At 37.3% G+C, this 21787-nt stretch overlaps 1 protein-coding gene across 2 annotated transcripts; it reads left to right on the top strand.

The window, feature by feature from the left end:
- The first annotated feature begins 302 nt into the window (after positions 1–302).
- Positions 303–21787, top strand: LOC143877973 (UDP-sugar pyrophosphorylase-like). 2 transcript variants are annotated; one of them, XM_077380335.1, is made up of 17 exons: positions 303–859; positions 2436–2540; positions 3134–3250; positions 5160–5300; positions 5385–5484; positions 6047–6174; positions 6276–6347; positions 6474–6538; positions 6692–6752; positions 6864–6981; positions 8078–8202; positions 9132–9208; positions 12085–12190; positions 18580–18639; positions 19637–19717; positions 20697–20936; positions 21358–21787. In XM_077380335.1, exons 1-17 carry the CDS (start codon positions 734–736, stop codon positions 21523–21525), a joined length of 1890 nt encoding a protein of 629 aa, XP_077236450.1. In that variant the 5' UTR covers positions 303–733; the 3' UTR covers positions 21526–21787. The 2 variants fall into 2 exon arrangements, with proteins under 2 accessions (XP_077236450.1, XP_077236451.1); XM_077380336.1 differs by lacking the exon at positions 6276–6347.

Raw genomic sequence — 21787 nt, 5'->3', positions numbered from 1 at the left:
TCGGGTCGGGTCCCTTCAAACCCGGCTCGACCTGAGATTCATGCGGGCTTTTGGATGCTCAACCCGGCTCGACCTGAAACCCATGAAACCTGAACCCAACCCAGGTTATTTTCGGGTCGGGTCGATGCGGCTCGGGTTTTACCCGGCTCGAGTTGCAGCCCTACTCAGCATGTAGACACATGTGGCATGAATTCATTCTACCAAAATAGGCTGGAAGGCTTTTTTAAGGTGATCCATTCGTTGGGCCCTGACGTAGAAAATCTTATCCATAAGATGATCTTAACCCTCTGATTTGTGGAGGTTTAAAATGGAAAGCTGAACGGATGGGAGGATTAGGATGACCCTATAGAAACCCTCCGATTTATGGAGGGTTTAAAATGAACGTCACGGCCTAACCGACGTTGCTGCTGCATCTAACGGCAAACAAACTGTCCTTCTCGTTCTCAGTTCTCAAATAAAGAAGGCGGGACAGCTTCGTGTGATTATTCCCTCTGTTTTTGTCTTTCATTCTTTCCTCGAAATCTCCCTAGACACACACACTCTCTCTCTCTCTCTGTCCCTTTTCATCATACGTCTGGTTTTCTTTTCTTCCGATCGGATAATTTCCTTCAAGTTCTTCGCCCGGTCTCTTCGTCGAGTATTTGATTGCTGCTAGGTTTTAAACCCTAGATTAGAACATTTAGATTCCATATTGTATTTCTTCATATTTTGGGGCGTGAAATTAGGTTTTAGGATGGCGTCATCTGGAGCAACTGCCGAAAACCTTTCCAAGTTAAGAATCAATGGATCTCCAAAAGGCTATTGGGCTGCTTCTGCTCCCAATCTTCAGAAGAATCTCAGCATTCTTTCCTCGGATCAGGTATATACGTTCCTTACCATTTGTTAATTCAAACTGCCTTCTGTTTTCTACTTTTATATCAACAATTTAAATGAATGCGACAATAGGCATTTGGCAGAGGATTTTTTTTTTTTTTCAAAACCAGAGGTCTTTATCAGTTTATTCACAAATAAAATCTTTATATTTATGTTATCCCCATTTTGAGGTTCTAAATTTTCCTTATTGTGAGCACTTAAACAGCCTTGCTTGGTTTTGATCATCACTATAAGCTGTGAACCCTTCACCTTGGTTTTGATCATCATCATCATGTACCGTGAATTCTTCACCTATGGTGTTGCTATCTCTTCAAAATCTTCCTCTTCTCATTTTTATCTACTTCCCAGCACTGGCTCCATCAAATATACACTCAATAATACCATCAGTTTTGTATTATATGCGATATTTTCTTGTTTCTGAATTATAGATATTTTTAAAAATATAAATCGTCATTACTACTTGAAGTATGATTTTGACTCGATCGGCCTTATGACTAGTTGTCAGAACAATCCTATGATATCTGCTCACCATGGCAATTTTGGAAATGGAAAGTCAGGTAGGTTTGATCCAAGTCAATGGAACAATTTCACTTTTAGGCAAGTTTGGCTTTGAAGAGAAAAAACAAGATTTAAGCATTGATTACTTCATGTAACATGAAAATTTATATAAATAGCTCGATCATGATAGATTGGCATACTTATCCAAAAAAGCCCCACAACATGATCTTGACAGTTGAAAACCTTCTACTTTACATAAACTTGATACTTTACGTAAATAGCATGAAGGGTTGCTTGTTTTCACTTGCTCTCCATTTGGACTAGTATTTTTGATGTGATTGAGGTGGAGGCATGGAGCTGTGTAACTTGGTAAAACTAACCGAGGAAGGGTCTTATATGGCTGAATCGAGGGTAATTCACTCTACCCTATAAGATGGATGGGGAGTCTTCTCATTGGTGTCTGTTCTGCAGCTATCGCTAATCTGAGCACACTCTCCACTTTGGTTGTATTTCACATGTCAATCGGGGTGCAAATCCTTTTATTAAGAAGTGCAGCATTTGGCGTTGAATGTGCTGCTGGGAAGTCATGACCAAATTTCTAATTGGTTCAACAACTCGTCCAGTCTGAGCTTGTTTTGTATATTTCCTTCTTATCTGGCTTTCACTTGATTAAAAAAACTTAATTGTCTTTTGTTCATGAATAATGATGTATGCAAAGCTGTTCGCGTCATTGTTAATTTGTTGCAGTACTTCCTTATTCATGTAATATCCACTGACCAAGAAATCTAATGTCATTCAAACGGTTTGTGCATCATTTATAATTAATATCTATATAAAGCATCAAAAGTTGAACCTCCATTGTGACCTGGTGGTCACGGGTTTGAGTCACGGAAACAGCCTCTCTGCAAAGCAGGGGTAAGGCTGCGTACATCTAGCCCTCCCCAGACCCTGCAATGGCGGGAGCCTCGTGCACTGGGCCACCCTTTATAAAGCGTCAAAAGATTCTAGTAGTCGAGTTCTACTTTGGTATAATGATCATAATCATTGTGAGTTTTGATTAACAGATTGAACTTGCAAAAATGCTGTTGGACGAGGGACAAAGTCATATTTTTGTGCATTGGCTAGAGCCAGGTGTTGATGATGAAGAAAAAAAGGGCTTCTTCGATCAGGTATATTTTCATGATGTTTGTTGTTAGTTTTAGTTTTTATTTTGGTTCTTACAAGAATCTTACATGTTTCTTAAATTAAATTCATTACAGTTTAGCACTATCCAGATCCACATGGCTTCATACTATACTGCACATTCATGCTACATCATGTTCCTTATTATGTTTGTTCCATGTTTCCTTAGTTACTTATTGATCAGATATTTGAATGTCCATATGAGAATATTGTTACACCCAGTGTTCAAAACCACGGAATCCACATAAGACTTTCCCAATCCTTTACATTACTTGGCTTGGTTGGTCAGTAACAATTTGAAGAAATCTGAAAGATCAAGAGTGTTACAGAAAGTCCATAATTCAAGAGACAGTTTTTTCTCATTTGTTTGATATCTTCCATGGAAGAGTGGGCCTTGACAAAACTGAGGGATTTAATTGAGTTTGTAGTCTGGGCTGTGAGTTTTCATCACTTGGTTTGAACTATTAAATTATTTTTCCTTGCTGAAAATATGCTCATGCTTTTTCATTTATCTTATTGATGTCAAGCAGTTGTTTTCTTTCATTTATCTTATTGATGTCAAGCAGTTGTTTTCTTTCAGGTAGCGCGGCTTAATTCAAGCTATCCTGGGGGTTTGGTGTCATATATTCGAAATGCTAGAAATCTTTTAGCAGATTCAAAAGCGGGGAAGAATCCATTTGATGGATTTACTCCTTCTGTAAGTGAATGCATTCTTGTTTTTGAAATCCCTATTTCGTTACATTTTTCCGGTTGTTTTCTTGAACTTGTGTTTTTTCCCACCGTTTTTTTACCCTCAAGCCTTACTGTGTGATTTAGTGCTGGGAAGAGTTTAAATGCTAAATCAGTCCAAGATGATTGCTGGAACATATCCAAATAATCACAGAATTGAATAATTCATCACAAGGTGATTAGTGCATTAAAAAAATTCCCAAAACTACCCAAAAGATCAAATTTAGTGCAACAAATAAGATATTAAACAAGAATAAAATCACATGAACAGCAAAACAGAACCCCAATCACGAAAAGATGGAATAGAGAATAAGGGTATCACTTACTTGAAGAAAACCTCCAAAATCCATCCTAGCTCCATTCCAAATCCACATTTTGGAGGAGAAAACCACGAAGAAAGCTCTCTCTCTCTCTCTCTCTCTCTCTCTCTCTCTCTCTCTCTCTCTTCCAAAAAAAATAAAACCATTATTGAAGTGAGGCAAAATGACACAATTACTCGTCACTCATTTCCCTTGCTTAACATAAGTCAATAGCTTTTTTGTCTAGCTAGAATAACCTCCAAGAGAAAACAATAACTAAACTCAAAGAAAAGAGAAATTTTTTCTAATGCTACTGAGAGACTAGTGATCCCCCTTTGGTGGGCCATGCCACCCACTCATACCAATCATTGGTGGGCCATGGCTCATGCATGCAGCATTCTCCTCTGATTGGAGAAGAACTTGACATCGAGTTTAGACCTCCATGACACCAATCTCCCCACCATGGTTACTTGTACAAACCTAAAATGTTGAAGATGTTGAAAGTGCCATGTCCTCTAGCAAGTCAATCACATAAGCATTGCTCCCACTCTTCAATACGGTGAATGGTCCCACCTTTTTGTTGAGCTTGTTGTACATACTCACTAGAAACTGTTCTTTTCACAGATACACCATGACAAGATCGCCTTCTTGAAACACTTGATGTCGCTTGTGCTTGTCAGCTTGATGTCTCTTACGCATCAATAGAGAAGACTAGTGTGACTCCTCCTAGAGACTACCACAAATGGACTTCTCAGTTTTGTCTTTCCTTTCTTGATCGAACACATACATTTTTCTTTCTTTCTCTTGATAAGACTTCTATATATGGAATCCAATTAACTCATCCATGATAGGTTCCTTTTGCATTGATCTGGTCATTTGCCATTTTTTGCTAAGATTTCCTTTCTTTGAATGAGGTATCACCTCAACCTGATAGGGAGTTGTAAATTTAGCTGCACACCATTTCTTCGAAGGTTTTCAACCGGTTTTGGGTGCTTAGGTCCAATAGTCTTCTTCGGCTTACATGCATTCAGATGCCAAAGCTCAGAGATTTTCTACTTCATGGTTAGTTATATGCCTTGCATCTTAGCTGTGTTACTTTGTGCAGTACTATTTGGAAAATGTAAATGTTTTGTACCATATATCCATACTTGGATCATATTTCATGGAGTAATGATGATTGTTTCTAAATTCTTTGCTGCTCTCTGTTTTGCATAGATGCATTCATGCATCTGTAGTGTGTTTGTATTTGCAATTCTGATGTTCCACCATAATTTTCATAGATATTTTTAATTCGTTATTTTTAAGAAAAATGATACGAGGATACCCAGAGAGGATGCCATGGCCCGCATGGCCACTATCTGCACGGACTGAATGTGGGCCAGACCACCTGCATGGTGTGGCCACAATGCAGGACAAACCGGAGAGTGGTGTCATGGCCCTGGCACCCTCCTGGGCATCCTGCTGCTACTCTTTTTAAAATTTAAAGGAAGGTATGCGCAATTATCTTTGATTATGTTATTAAAGGCATAGATAATGCATGAGCTTCAATTTTCTTATGCAAAAATATTTCTGTTGCAGGTTCCATCAGGAGAGGTTCTGAATTTTGGCGACGATAATTTTGTTATGTTTGAAGAGGCTGGCATTAGAGAGGCTCGGAATGCTGCATTTGTTCTTGTTGCAGGTGGGCTTGGTGAACGTCTTGGGTACAAGGGAATTAAGGTAGACCCTAACACTTAGACACAAATTTATCTGCCTGATTTCTACATAGCTTCTATTTCTAACCATGCGTGCCTGTTATTGAAGTTGGCTCTTCCTTCAGAATCAACAACTGGAACGTGCTTCTTACAACACTATGTGGAGTCTATTCTCGCTCTACAAGATGCTAGCTGTAGATTGGTAGAAGGTTGGTTAATAGAATGGTTCATCTTTTTAACTGATTGATTGCCAATCCTTGTCATTCATTAGGCATTCTTATTTTGTATTGCTTCAGCCTTATCTTACAAACCATGAATGTGCTTTAGAGGGGGTGTCTGGATGTACCCTGAAATCGATTTTACGCTGTTTGGATCACTCGATTTTTTTGGAATTCGATTTACGGAAGGAGTACAATTTATTAAAAACTTCAAAATCGGTTCATTGAAATTGATTTAACGCATTGAAACTCGTAAAACTCGGGTCCTTCTTTTCTGCTCTCTCCCTGACTGTCATTTCCACCCTCAATTGTCCTCTATCCTCCCCCTCCTCTGCCTTTTTTTTGTTTGAATAGTGTCTCCCCTCTTCTTCTCTCTCATAATGTTCATTGGTGCCCGGCCCTCTAGCTGGCACTGGTAAATCAATTGGTCATCCAAAGAGGGTAAATCAGTTTTCCCTGAAATTGAGTTACACATGAAATTGGTCTCATTTGTACCCAAACAACTCCTTGTGGTGCATGTTTTTGGGCTAATGATAATTTTTTTGATTTGTAGGCCAATGTCAAACTCAGATTCCTTTGGTGATAATGACATCGGATGATACACATGCACGCACTTTAGATCTTCTAGAATCAAATGCTTATTTTGGAATGAAGCCAACACAAGTGAAACTTCTTAAGCAGGTATTTGCATGATTGTACCAATGTTTTGTTCATGAAAAATTTCCTGAAACTTCAATCTCTGGAATTGTAAGATCGAATTCAATTTCATAAACCCATTCCAGGAAAAGGTAGCATGCTTAGATGATAATGATGCCAGGCTTGCAGTAGACCTACAATACAAATATAAGATCCAGGTCTTGCCTTTGCGATATTTAAAGAATTCTAGTCATACTCCCAGAGTTATTCAGTTAAGCACACTAAACATGAGGATTTTACTTTATTTTTCCTTTCCCACCTTCTTTGTGTTTCTACATTGACAGACAAAACCTCATGGCCATGGCGATGTGCATTCACTTCTTTATTCTAGTGGCCTCCTAAAGTTATGGTAAGCTTATTATTCTGCTCTGCAAGTTGCTGTTTATTTCGGTGGTTTCAATGATTTGAAGTGATTGTGTTACTGAATGCTTCTTTTGTTATATATGAATGTGGGCTTAGACATGCTTATGGTGCTCTTTTTTACAATTTTACCCCCTTCCAGGCATGATGCAGGTCTGAAATGGGTCCTATTTTTCCAAGATACTAATGCGCTGCTCTTCAAGGTTCGAAAGTGATGTTTTGTGTGGCTTCATTTATTTGTCCTAGTAGAGTCTTGATGTTTGGATCTAAAATTCTGATAAAATTATTTTCTTTCCCATTTTAATGTGTATTAGGCAATTCCTGCTTCATTGGGTGTTAGTTCTACTAAAAAGTACCATGTGAATTCTCTTGCGGTTCCTCGCAAAGCAAAAGAAGCTATCGGGGGAATCACCAAGCTTACTCATGCTGATGGTAATTGATTCAATAGCATTCTGCTTTCTTAATACATGTTCTTTATCTTTTTAACATTCCAATTGGATTTTGTTGGGAAAATAATTATCAAGGAACTCTCATATTGGTTTCTGGTCGTTTTTACGCTTGCTTCTATAAACTAGTTGATGGAGGGATATATATATAAAGATTCTTATTGCCTGAGCATGGCAAAATGGAAATCCATTTTGAAGAAAAAGATGAGACCCTCTTCATGACACATGCGCAAGAAGACAAGGAAGAGTGCTCTAAATAGTGTGAAAATGACCAAATTGGTGGTCATTTTCACTTTCATCTTTATTTTCCAAATGGACATCCGTTTTGGAAGTGTTTTATATATATATATATATATATATATATATATATATATATACATAAGAATTTCATTATGGTCCTCAGTTCTAGGAACATGTCTTGTTCAAGGATATCTCTGACATTTCACCGCATTAATATGGGAAATTAATGATACCACCTTGAGTTGTGCCTTTTTCAACTTTGTTCAAGGGACTAGGGTTCAAGATTACATGGTCTAATCTTTCATGCCACATTTTGAGTTATGAAGGTATTTAATTGTTTCATATGGTTGCATGGCTATTGGCACATATTGGGAGATATACTAGCACTTAAAGGCCTATGTTAGCACCACCTTATCTCTTGGATTGTTTTCTCCATAATCTAATGTAGATTTTGGGTTTTTTCTTTCCATTGTTACCCGTCTCCAGCTTCTTTTCTTTTTTTTTCAATGATAATGAATTTTTTTATGGAAGGGACGAAGCCCAATGGCCGATGTGGCCAAGTACAGTTGTTACCAGTCAAGTACAGTTTCTGTGTTTTTTTTAATGGATGCAGTTGATTCCCAAAATGTGCTCATCCGCTTACAAGCTAGAGAACACCTATATTTTCTTTTCTTTTTTTGTATCAGTTTTTTTATTTTCTGGTTATAGAGATATTTATGCTCCTATTCTTCGTAATAAACCAGGCTTTTAAGATAGCTTTTCAGTATTGTTTATGTGATATTCCATTAAGCCATTTGGTTCGTACCTTATTCATAATACTGAATTGCATATGTTTGGCTCAGGGAGGACAATGGTGATTAATGTGGAGTACAATCAGCTTGATCCTCTGCTTAGGGCGACTGGATATCCTGAGGGAGATGTGAATTGTGAAACAGGCTTTTCTCCTTTCCCCGGAAATATAAACCAGGCATGCATCTAACTTGGATTTTTGTTTTTTTATCCATCTTTGAAACCACATTTAGTGTGACTAGGAATTTGGTTAAATACTTCCCCGTAACAGATATTTATTCCTTCGCTCATTCTTTGGCACTACAAATAGCATATTAGTGAACAATGGAATGACTCGTTGATTAGATTTTTCTTTTAATTTTGCTTTTTTGAGCTGTCATGGATTGATTTAGTTTGGTCTATAATTTTAAGTTCTCAATAAAATACTGGGTTTGAGTTCTTCAAATCTGCATATCCATCTTCTTATGCTTGTTTTAGAAATGATTGAAAGTTCTAGAACTGTTCAAATGGAACACAAGAATCAGCACGATGTTTTGAATCTGTTGATTTTCCATCCTTTACATGTCATTAGATTCAAGAGTCATCCTTTGAAAGAGTGTTCACGTTATTGTCTTTCCAAATCATGTGGTCTTCTTCCAGCTTTCAATGTTCTAGAACTGGGTTGAACATATGGTCCTAGAAGCGATGTTTTGAAAATTAGAATCGAATATCGTAATATGGGTCGAATCTTTCCTGATCATAAATCGTAAGATTCATATATGTGTGTGTGTGCGCGCGTGGGAATTTGCTACGGACCATCGTAGGAGGCATTTCCTGGGCCGGTTGTTGCATGTGGGAGCAGCCACCTCAGAAGAATTAAATGAATAAGACAAAATCTGTGGACTATGTGTCATTTAATATTCTATTTTATCCTCATCTTTCTTTTGTTGACAAGTTAGCTGCTACCAATGCCATGAAAACCACCCTAATAGTGATTTTGCTTAGTGCAACAATGAACTAATAATCGATATTCTTTGAAAGGTTTTTTTTCATGATATTAATGACATGGTTTTTATAAGCACTTTTATGGTGGAAAATTGACTTATCTGTTTGTATTTTTTTGTGCAGTTGATTTTGGAACTAGATTCATACATCAATGAGGTCGCAAAAACACGAGGTGCCATTACGGAGTTTGTTAACCCTAAGTAATGCTCATCTATGTTCCAGTCATCCAACATCGGATCCTTTTTCTTGTTCTTTTTTCATTGTAAAGATGGTCCTGTAGTGTATGATAGCCTGCACCTGTTTTATAGCCAAAAATCTTAATAGTTCCTACTAATAACAAACATTATCTCATGATGTATCTTTTCTTTATGGACAATGAGGCTATCTGCATATACAAAACATGAAAAATTAGTGAAACCATTGCTGAAATTAATATAAACTATAAATCACATGTTAGATCAAAATTTGCCGTATACTTCATATTCTAATTGAAGAACCATGAGGCATGGTTTTAAATTTCCACCGAAACAGATACGAAATGACCGAAATGTTTCTGTTTCCATCCTCACCGAAACCGAAACCGAATCCGAAACGACCAGATCGTAAGCCTGAATCAAACCCATATTTCCACCCAGTATCAAACTTAATTATCCCATTGATCAAATTTAATTATCCCATAGATCTGTTTTGAAACCTGTTACAACCCTTTCTTGTAGATTAAATTATCTGTGATAGATAATTTTCAGTTACAGAAATTTTATTCTGCAACAGTCCTTGACCTGTAAGGCTGTAACCTCAGCCTATTTTTTCAGACCCAAGATAAACTCTGAAACCCATTCCCTGCTTGCCCAGGACCTCAACTCCGTCCATTCTCCATTCTCTTTCAATATCTTTTTTTTTTTTTTGAATAAGGTAGTCAAATCTTTCAATATCTGTTATCCCAGCCGTTACCTACCCCACCTGCTACCATACCCTGTCCCCACAGTCCATCTTCGTGGACTGCCCTGCCCACAAAAACCTGCGCCTAGCCCTATTTTACACCTCTAACCCTCGTTAGCTACCCTCCTATTATCCTACAACCCTCTACAGTCCATATCTATTGACTGCAAATCACCCTACACGTTTTTCCTTATCTCAACAGTCCCTGCAAATACCCTCGTGGTATCAGAACCTCCAATTGAAGGTGGAGGTGAAAAGGATATAAAAAGGGAGAGGAATAGGGAAAGAACGAGACAAACAAGTAAAGATATGAAATAGGAATGTGGAGAAAGAGATGAAGGGAGGATGGAAGAAGACAAAGATGGACTAGAAGAGAGAGAGAGAGAGATGAGTTTAGGGACAGAAAACTGATATAATTTGAAGCAAAGGCATCACATCCACACAAGAGAGAAAAAGCTTCAAATCTATATGCATTCCATCATTGCATAGCATCAAAAAAAAAATATTCATGTTTAAAATTTTAAATCCCTAAACAAAAACCTAACACTTTTGGACTAAAATACTCTCTAATGACTTAAAAACTCTCTCTCCCCACTTAAAATTTTCCTAATACATGTTTGAGGCCTATTTTAAACATGGGATTTGCTAGCCAATTTCGCGGAAAGCCATTTCGCAGCTGGCTTTTGCATGTGAGAACAGCTACCTTAGATGAATTAAATGAATAATATAAAATCTGCCAAAAAGTCAACATGTGTGGCTGTTCTCACATGCAAAAGCCAGCCGCGAAATGGCTTTCCGCGAAATTGTCTAGCAAATCCCTTAAAACATATTCATATGAAACTCAAAGACCTTAAGGGCCTGTTTGGATGCCGAGAAGATTTTGATTTGGATTTCTCACAGTTGCAGCCCTTTTTGCATTGTGATTTGGATCCGGATCAAATCCTTGGATTTCCAAATCAGCGACTGACAGTGCAAAAGAACAGATTTCCAGATATGCTGTGGAAGTAAGTAATTGGAAATCCACAGATCTGGCAGTTTCCTTCACCCTCTTTGCTCCTCAACATCTCCCCTCCAGTAGGAAGGAAGTACCCCCTTCCTTCTCTGTCTCCCTCAACATGAGCTGGCAGATTTATTCATTTTGTATTCAAAACTCAATTCCAAATCCAAATACAAATTATTAGGTATCCAAACGGGCCTCAAGTGATTTTGATGGGAAAAGACCATGGTACCTCTCCTATAACTGAAGGGACTTAGAAATACCTAAAAGACACTTAAAATTTAGAGGATGAGCCCTAGGATGATCCCATCACCATGCCATCCAATTAATGATTGAGCCTTAATCATAAAAAATTTGAGAATTCCTCTCCATCCAAATGTTTCATAAGACAACAAATGGTGTAAGTTGCTTGAGGATTAGACCAAGAGAGCCAAGACTCTTCACCCGCCAGCTGCAAATCAAATCTTGGATCAAATTAGGGAAAACCCAGCTGATCTCAAACCATCTGAGCATCTGTTCCCAAATGAGTGAGGCCACCCTGCGAATAATGAAAAGATGTGCAATGAATTTTTCGTCCATTGCGCAAAGATAGCATATGTTCGCCAAGTGAAGGTGTCGATCGTTCAGACTGTCGTGAGTGTTGATTCTGCTAAGAATCATCTTCCAATAGAAAGCCTGAACTTGTGGACGGAATAGGAGTCTCTAAATCCTCTGCCAGGGGAAAGAAATATCCATGGGGTAGCCCAAGAACCTAAATAGTGATTTGACTGAGCAAAGGCCGCTTGGATCCGGGTCTTATATCCAACGAAACATGCAATGTCTTCTCAATCTTTCAACCTTCAGCTCTCTAGTTAATCCTAAGTTCACAAAAAAGAGATAAAAAAGGAAAAGACAATGATGAAATTGTAACCTTCGGCCTGTGAGACATATCTGAGCTACTATATCCTATTTTCTTCTTATCATTTTGGGAATTGTTGATGACACATGATAATGCAATTTATTTCATGTTTCTATTCTCTTTTCTCTTACAAGTGCATGATAAGATATGCATAATGCATACTGCCTTAGAAACTATGTTTCCTTTGATTATTATTTACCATATCTAGTAGTTATTATTTACATTTTTGTCACTTGTCTCAGATACAAAGATTCTAGCAGGACATCATTTAAGTCCTCAACCCGATTGGAGTGTATGATGCAAGATTATCCAAAAACGCTGCCTCCATCGGCAAGGGTTGGATTCACAGTAAGTAAAAGCTTCATAAAATCTTATGCTTATGATAATAGTTTTGAACCCTGTCTTTTGTGTCATATCAGATGAAATAATCATTTTCATGTCTTTTGGTTCACATACTGTTTTATTAGCGGGAGCTGATATTTACGCCCCTTTTGATTCTGCGGACACCCGCATTTAAACCCCCTGACCGGCATTAATCGGTTGCAAGTTACAACAAAAAGGGTACTTTTAAAATGACAAGAATGCCCTTTCAATGAAACCCCTGTTGCTCTCTCTCTCTCGCACCATCTGAATGACTAAATCTGTAAACCGCTGCTCCTCTCTCCAGAATCTGCTCGAATGCCAAATTCGCCTCCTCCACAACCTCACATTTGCAATATCTATCCAAAAGTGCATTGTCAAGCATAAATTCTCTCCCAAATTTCATCACTTGAGCATGTAATTGTCTGCCAATTTCCAAAAGCACTACACCTGTAGAAGCTCTTAAAACACTCGTTAGTGTACCTTATTTGCTCAAAAACCACCCCTCATATGCTTAAAGAGATCGAGAGCTCCAACATCATTACTGTTCTTAGCAAATGTTCCTGTGATCAAACTCTAAACGATTAAATCTCCCCATCTCACAATTATACTGCAACGGCTCTATTGAATGGTCCTCAATCCATCCTTCTCCACAGTAGGATTAGTCTAAGTTGAAATCATTGTGGTCCGAGAAATGGCATTACGATTCAGACATTTTTTCAAACAGTTGGCGTCCTTCCTCTTTTAGACCTAACTTCATGTACATGTTCATGAGATTGTTGATTATAAAGGATTTTGGTTTGAACCCATGTGAGAAAAGGTGTTGATGGACGAGTTTCCCTTGTTCAATTGCTCTATTTGGATGCAACATTTGATGAGTTCCCAGTAATGTGATTACGCCTGTGTGCACGAATTATGTGGTTTTGGAGGGATTTTATGGCGTTGATGGCCATGGGGAGGACCCTTGGGTGACAGAATTTTGTGAAGTCGTTGATCAAGGTAGAGGGAGCTTTGGGTTGATTGATAGAGAGGAGAGTGTGAGAGAGGATAGGCTAAAAGATTCTGGAATATAATAATAGCGACTGAGAGATTCTGAAATTTTATTTCTTTGTAGAGAGAGACCTTGAAGCTTTGCAGCGAGAGACGTGATGCAGAGGAGAAGCTGAGGGTTGTGGGATTTGGAAGCGCGAGAGAGATAGGAGGGGGTTCAGTTGAAAGGGCATTTTGGTCATGTTTGGAACAATTCTTTCATTGTAACTTGCAACCAATTTTAGCCGGTTTGAGAGTGTGAAAGTGGGTGTCCGCAGAATTAAGAGGGGCGTAAATATCAGCTCCCTTTATTAGCAGATCTATGCGAACCAAATATCTAAGAAAAGCATGTGACGATAAAACTTGAAAAGTTTCTTATTCTCATTTTTATGATTCTTCTAGGTTGAAATCAATTTTCCTTTCAATGCCATATTAGGTTGTTCAAATTACTAGCATTATCACAAAATATGCTAGATTTGATTGAGTTCAAATAGGCTAGGTTTGAAGTAGAGTTTGTATAACATATGTAAAGTTGAATCTAAACATGTTGGTGTTATACCTAACGCATAAGCTTGTCATATTGAGCTGCCTGCCACTGCAAAGAATTTGAACACTATTATTATATGTATAAATTAACAACACATGATATAGAAAAGCAACTAAACAGTATCTATTTTTCTTATACCAAGTAAATAAAATTTGGTATAATACCCGTGCATATGGCAGAAAATGACACAAGAGTATAAATTGAAATCATCAAGCTTTAAAAATTAAAATTTATTTTCGTTTGACACATTTCTTGCAGTTAAAAGTATTATTTAAATTAGTAACTCCGACACATTAAAATTTTATCATAATTATCTATAGTAAAATTTATTTTCATTTGTCACATTTCTTGTAGTTAATAGTATTATTTAAATCACGCCCGAAGGGGGTGGGGACACCCTTCGTCATAAAAAAAAAAAGTATTATTTAAATTAGTAACTCCGACACATTAAAATTTTAGGGAAGTGATATTTACACCCCTTTTTATTACTAGGGACTCCCATTTCCAGTGTATCAATGACTAAGGGGGGGGGGGGGGGGGTGGGTGGGGGGGGGGGGGGGGGGGCTAATGTACTTTACGTCAGAAGAATCCAGTGGGTTTGATTGCCACGTACACTGGTGCTCGGTGTTCCTGGTGATCAAAAGTAGCGTAAAAATCACTTCCCAAATTTTAACATAATTATCTATCTTCTAAATAATAGTTGGATTTGGGTAATGGAAATTTGTATTGTCTTATATAGTGTCTGCACACTTCACTGAAAGAAGATATCCGCATGTTACTTTACAACCCATCTAACACATAATAGACGATTTACATTAATACCATGTGACAAAGCAACTGAAATAGATCCTAGTCAGTTACACCTTACAGTAATTGGATATAGTGCCTCAGTATTATATCAAATGATTATATAATATTATGTTAGAAATTATGAATTTTAAATCACAAAATGGATTACTAATCGTATATTTTCCATTGTACACTAAAATATTATCTCAAATGAACTAACCCAATACAAACTACAAATTCTGCATTAATCAATACCTTGGCGTCGTTTGGCTTATGGACATAATTTCTGGTTCTGTTTCTAGGTAGTTCGTCCCATTAGTAATTCTAAAAATGTTATTAGTATTAGAATTGCCTTTTTTAAAAAAAATGAGTACTTAGGCCAAATTGCATACTGGAGCAGGGGAATTGCATTTGTATGGTATCATCTTTTTACTGGCAGCTCATGTTGATGTGTACCTTTTTTTTGTTGGGTAAGCAAGAAGTTATTATTAAAAAGGTGATATATTAGGGTGTCAATTTTGGCTCGGGCTCGGAAGCTTGCTCGAGCTCGGCTAGGTAAAAGCTCGGCTCAAGCTCGACTCAAATCCTTAACGAGCCGAGCCGAGCAGAGCCGAGCCGGCTGGTCAGGCTTGTTAAGCTTAACGAGCCGAGTCCGAGCTAGGCCAGGCTCGGCTCGGCTCGGCTCGTTAAGGATTTAATATATTTAAATATATATTATATATTAATATATACACTAAAAGGGAGGGTTGTCCAGGGAGTGAAAGGGGGAGGCAAAATATATCACTTCATTTTTGGAACCCCATTTGTTGCTTAGAGACCACCCCCCGTGGTGTAAAAAGAGTAGTCAAATTACACTAGATAGGGTTGTCCAGGGAAGATGAGGGGTGTGAATATATCATTACCCTTAATATAACCCGAGCTCGGTAAGGCTCGCGAGCCTGGCCGAGCCGAGCTGAGCTCGAGCCTGGTTCGAGCCCGAGCCGAGCTTTTGAGCTTAACGAGCCGAGCCGAGCTGGGCCAAGCTCGGCTCGGCTCGGCTCGTTTACACCCGTAGTGATATAACAATAGCAGGAGATGAAGACATATCACAAACAAAGAAAAAGAAAAGGTACGAGAAGCAGAGAACAGCCTAATTAAATGGGCACTGATGAATGCCAGGGCATCATCTTCAAACAATGGTCTTTCTAAGTAGGAGAGATATTGAAATTACATGTTGAGGAACCGTTACTAGCCAACCAATCTGCCGATCAGTTTTTCTTTGCTATATATGTGAGTGATCATCCATGGATGCTCGTGCCATAGCTACAAAAATTTTCCTTTAACGAATGGGGCATTCCACAGAATCATGCAATTCTTGCCAATAGCATTGACTGTGAAGGTTGGGTCCAATTCGATCTATATTGAGCAGTGAGAGAGAGAGAGAGATCGATCTTGCCATCATCTTCAAATAATAGTCTGTCTAAGTACTAGAGATATTGAAATTACAAGTTGAGGAACCCTTGTTAGCCTACCAATCTGCCGATCAGTTTTCTTTGCTTTATACGTGAGTGATCCTCCGTGGACGATCAAGCAACATCTTCAAAATTTTGTCTTTAACGAATGGGGCATTCCACGGAACCCTGCCATTATTGCCAATAGCATTGATTGTGAATGTTAAGTCCAATCCGATCCATATTGGGCTGCGATGAGAGAGATCTTTTGCCACCATCAGACTGTAATATTTCTGAAAGATCTGTACATCTCACTAATAATGTGCTCAAAATTCATGAACCCTCAAGATGTAGGAATTTTGGGGAATGATATGCGTAAGTTGGGGATTTTAGTCATGGTGAGTCACGTAATGGATGATGTTTCTTTTGCAATGGACTGCCAGTTGAGAATCTTAGTAGTCTGGTTGCAGATGTATTTATTACAAAGTTGCTGTGACCATATTTGATGTGGGACAGGCTATGGCCTATGGGAAGGGTGACACAATTCAAGAAAAGTTCTAGGGATATGCTGAAATTACAGATATTGAAGGAAATTGTTTAGAAATCAGCAGAATTTAGTCTAAGGATGGACTGTTCGATGGGAAGATTAAATTTAACTGTGTATTTCAAGAAACAAGTAATACTAGCTTAACAAACTAGAATGTACGACTGGAATACTATAAAGATAATATTAACAGCACTTGTTTCAAACAATAAAAAGAGAAAGCTTGTTGATTTATGAAGATGGGAAGGACCCTAGAATCATCCACCTCCGTGGGGCTGTAGAAAGGAAAATATATGATGATAAAATGGACCTAATGATCCTGAGCACAAAACAAGCAAAACTTATATTGAAAGATACACTGTATGATAAGAAAAAACTAAGATAAAAAGGTTGAAGTGTTGCCAAATGATCCACTTCGGAAGAATCCACGTAGAGAAGAAGCACGCCGAATCAATAGAATCCACCTAGAGGGCCGTTTATTTATCAATGGAATCCTCCCTTGATCGATGCCATTAATCCACATGACAATAGAAATGGCTGCAAGGCTCTCGAAAATTCAATTCTCCATTTCATTAATAACCAAAGGAATGGCCAAAGGCCTATATATATATATATATATATATATATAAGGGATTTGCCAGGGACCATCACAGAAGGCATTTCACGGACCGGCTGTCGCATGAGAGAGAGAGAGAGAGAGAGAGAGAGTTCTAAACAATATAAAACCTTCATGTAGGCCCTCTTTAACTCAAACAAGTAAAACCTAATTCCTGGAAAAGTTTCCACATAAAACTCATGAAAATAAAAAGTAAAAGGGGCTTGCTAGACAATTTCACAGAAAGCCTTTTTGCGGGTTGGTTTTTAAGGAGATAACAGCCACCTCGTAGCAGACTTTATCTTATTCAGTTATTCATTTAATTCATATGAGGTGCCTGTTCTCTCCTGAAAAACCGAGCCACAAAATGGCTTTCTATGAATGGCCTAGCAAATCCCAAACTAAAATGTGGATGACTAGTGCCTAGTGAGTTGTGTTGTGTGACTAGCGATGCATGAATAGTGTCACAGGAATAGTAAACCCTGACTAAAACCCATCCCATCCCAATTAAATTAAAATTAAAATCCCAAAAGACAATTATACCCCTGCAAACAAAGGAAAAAGAAACTAAAGCATTTGGGCCAAATTATCATATTTAGCCCCTTTTCTATTTTTGTGAAGGATGATCCCCATCGATATTGATATACCTTGATCCCTTATAAACTTGAATAAACTTGAATCCAACTTCTACTATGAATTGTTCAGTTATATGATTGTTGATGCTGATTTAGTAATTAATCGCGTCTACTTGTATTTTATGCTATCACATTGGCAAAATGACCCAACTCTTTGTGGAATCATATGTTCTCCTTGGTGTTCATCTAATACTTGGTTTTTTTTCCTTATCCCCTTTTCTTAATAAATTTTCTTCTTGGTGCTGATTAAGATGTATGCGTATATGCTTATTGCTTATGTCCTATTCGTTTGGGATTATGACAAACGATTGCCACCCTTCGACTCAAAATTACATTAAATTTTGAGTCTAATAATGATTGGGAGGTGACAATTGGTTGCCACAATCTCAAACGAACAGGGCCTTAGCATGCAAACAGAGATTGACGTTACCACTGTCTCCACAATCACAAATAGAACTCTCCACTGGATGTTACTAACACCCTGTTCGTTTTAGATTATGACAACCAATTGTCTGTCCACAACCTATTATTGGACTCAACCACAACCTATTATTGGACTCAAAATTTAATGTAATTTTTAGTCCAATAATAGGTTGTGGACACACAATCGTTTGTCATAATCTAAAACGAACAGGGGCAAATGTAGCAAATGGTGATGCAAGGATAAGTTTTGCCTGCGATTCTATGATTTGATATTTCATCTTTCAAAGATTTTTGTGGATTTTACTCCAGTTTTTAAAGTTTTTCTGCAATTTTTTCTCAACTGTAAATCTTGAAGTCATTAACAACTAGCACCTGCTACCTGTAGGTAATGGATATATGGCTTGCTTATGCACCTGTGAAGAACAACCCTGAGGATGCTGCAAAGGTACATCTTTTTCCTTTAGAATATACTATAAATATCATTTAGAGCTAGCTTTATGTTATTAACTTGTTTGGTAAGTAAATATAATCTGAAAAGAAACTCTTAACACTTCATTTAATTAAGTATAAGATACGCTTCTTGTCCTCTGAGAAACTGATGGATAAAATTCATGTGGAAATATTTTACTTAAATTTTAGGAGAATATTGGATTTGGTTGAATAAATTTTAAGATGCCAAGATTCTAATAGCGCTGGTGTGTGTGGCAATACATTAAGTTATCAGATACGGTGCATTTATCTAAATTTGTTTGTTTTTACTTGCACTCTTTTTTAATGCTAACGATTTTATTAAAATAAAACAACAGCGTACACACTGCAGGGACAAGGTGTCCACATTTATTTTCATACATATATCCTATTTCTTTTTATCCAACATTGTAGTCTGAATATATATATAAAGAACAAAAAATTTATCTGAAATATTTTAAAGTGTTTCAGACGGAAATCATTATTGTTGAATAAAGTTCATTTTACTTTTTTCAGAATCTTTAAGCTTTCAACTTTAGATAGATATTCATTTACTTGTTGGACAGTGTGAACAAGTCACTTTCCAGTCTATAGATTGATTTGACATGTTCTTCTTTCTCTCTTATTTTGTTGTTTTCCAGTTTGTGTGCAGTAAACCTATGGAAAGTCACTATTTATTCTAATCTGGAATGATTGTTACAATATGCTCCAGCACACCCCAGCAATCCATGCTACACCTCCTTTTAGATAGCAGAAGCTATGAAACTATTTAAATATTTCAATTATCCCTATCTGCAAACTGTTTAAAAGAGGTTCTGGAATGATCCATTAAATTATGTTCTAAGTAATCACATGTAAAATCAATGTTACCACTGTCTTGTCTCTGGTTTCCGGTCTTGATTGTGGGCGTTCTTTTGTACTCAATGTACAACCCTAATGATAATTTTAACTTTTAGCTTCTTATTCCATTGCAGGTACCAAAGGGAAATCCATACCACAGTGCAACTAGTGGAGAAATGGCTATCTACAGGGCAAACAGCCTAATTTTTAGAAAGGTAGTTGCTTTAGTCTGTTGTCATAACATATAGGAATGACATTATTGAGGTATTTTTATGCAGTTTTGAATTAAGACATGCTAATTTATTTTCTTTTAAAGCCACTCAATTTGAAGGATAAGACCTTCATACATATGAAAGAGTGGGAAGTTGAAAATCATCTAATCTTGCAAACAAAAAGTGGCTCCTTCACATTCTCACGTCTTATGCAAATTCAAACTTGCAACATTTACTTTTTACAAAAAAGGAAAAAAATTGGCTACTTTGACTTGACGTGGTCACATCTTATACAAATTCAAACGACCCCTCTCTTATGTCATTATGTTTCAAGTTCCTTGTGCTTTTATAGTTCGCAAAGCTTATTTTCACAGTTGCTCCTAAAGAACCTAATATTCATGTTTTTGAATGTATTGTTGCTGTTCAACAGCTGGTTTCATCCACAAATGGTTGACTCATAAGTATCCTGTATTGGAGATCTTGAGGAGTAAAAAATGCTCCTAATTGGGTCCACCCTTTTATTCATGAATTTTTAATTCTAAAACAAGGTGTTATCATCTGGCTTTGTCATTCAGTTGCTCCGCTACCTCGTAGTAGTTTTGCAACCTCTGGCAAAGAGGGGCTCATATCTTGCAGTAATTACCTTAGTAGCTTGAGTGAGAATATTATGATTATTTCACTTTTTAGTTTTTATGTTTGTAAGAAATATTATTTCAATTACTTTTTATTGTTCCATTATAAAAAAAAACAATTGGTTTTGATAAATAACCACATGGTTTTTCATCAGCAACCAAGGTTGGTTTTCTTTTCAAAATTTTTGTCTCATGTTTCTAATTTCTAAACATCTTGTACTGGGAATCTTGATGAGTAAAAAATGCTCCTCTTTCTTTTTTTTGTTTCTTGATCAAACTGTTTCTTCTCTCTTTATGAAGCATTCACATATGCTCTGCTTCCCAGTTCAAAATTGTTTTTTGTTTGCCAGGTTGGTGTCCAGGTAGCTGATCCTGTACGTCAGGTCTTCAATGGACAAGAAGTGGAAGTGTGGCCTCGTATCGCATGGAATCCTAAATGGGCGATGACCTTCTCAGATGTGAAAAGAAAAGTGGGTGGCAGTTGCTCTATATCTCAGAGGTCCACCATGGTTGTCAAGGGTCGGAACGTGTCTTTTGAGGGCCTCTCCTTGGATGGAGCGCTTGTGATAAACTTGGTTGAAGATGCAGAGGTATTCAACATGATCAAAGTTCGGAATATCAAGTTGGGCTGTAGATAATAGGCTGAATTGAATCAAATCATAAGTAAAATAAGACTGAAAAACTAATAAAGATACAAATAAATAAGACTAAAAAATATGGCAAATGGAAAAATAAATCAGCCTTGTAAACAAGATTCTAACATTCCACTTACAAATTCTAGTCAACTTGTCATATTGATCTCACTTACTAGATTTATAATGTGCGAGGAAATAAATGAGCTGGATTATGTTAAATACAGTTCTATTTCATTTCCCTTCTAGCCAAAATATCAAATTAACTTGCAAACTCTAACAAGCATGAAATCATAAGTTTCTCTATTTTTGTGTTAATCATACAATTCAGGTACAGTTTTTGACAAATCATGGCATTGCCTAATATTGGATTTCACAGGTGAAAGTCAGCGGTTGTGTTCAAAACAAGGGGTGGACACTCGAACCTGTTGATTACAAAGATAGCTCTTATTCTGAGGAAGTGAGGATGAGGGGATTCAGAATAGAGAAGGCCGACCAATCGGAGATGAACTATCCCGAGCCGGGGAAATTCTGCTTTAAGTCTTGAATAGCACAAAAGAGATCACACTGAACAATCAGTGGACCCTTTTTTGCAGCATTGTGATCCGATTTCGGTGAATAAGTGGGTTTTCACAGGCAGATTACTTGCACTACTAGAAAATAAAGCTTGAAATACAAAATGTAGAATAATGTCTCTCTTCCTGTAACCCTATGAATAAGAGAGACTCACCATCATTCATGTTTCTTCATGCATGTCACAATTATCTCTTCATGATTGAAATTATTGATTTTTTTTCCCTTCTCTTTAA

This window comes from Tasmannia lanceolata, unplaced genomic scaffold (genome assembly GCF_043159265.1).
Source record: "Tasmannia lanceolata isolate RefF3 unplaced genomic scaffold, GAP_Taslan_0.1 ptg000005l, whole genome shotgun sequence".
Classification (NCBI taxonomy): Eukaryota; Viridiplantae; Streptophyta; class Magnoliopsida; order Canellales; family Winteraceae; genus Tasmannia; species Tasmannia lanceolata.
Note: the sequence above shows the minus strand (reverse complement) of the source record. Positions and strands in the feature narration are given on the sequence as shown.

Excerpts from the sequence above, each read along its gene's own strand:
- LOC143877973 (XM_077380335.1), top strand. The coding sequence starts at position 734 with ATGGCGTCATCTGGAGCAACTGCCGAAAACCTTTCCAAGTTAAGAATC. Across the intron at positions 6,753-6,863 it reads CTAATGCGCTGCTCTTCAAG|GCAATTCCTGCTTCATTGGG; the intron begins GTTCGAAAGTGA and ends AATGTGTATTAG. Across the intron at positions 6,982-8,077 it reads CAAGCTTACTCATGCTGATG|GGAGGACAATGGTGATTAAT; the intron begins GTAATTGATTCA and ends TGTTTGGCTCAG.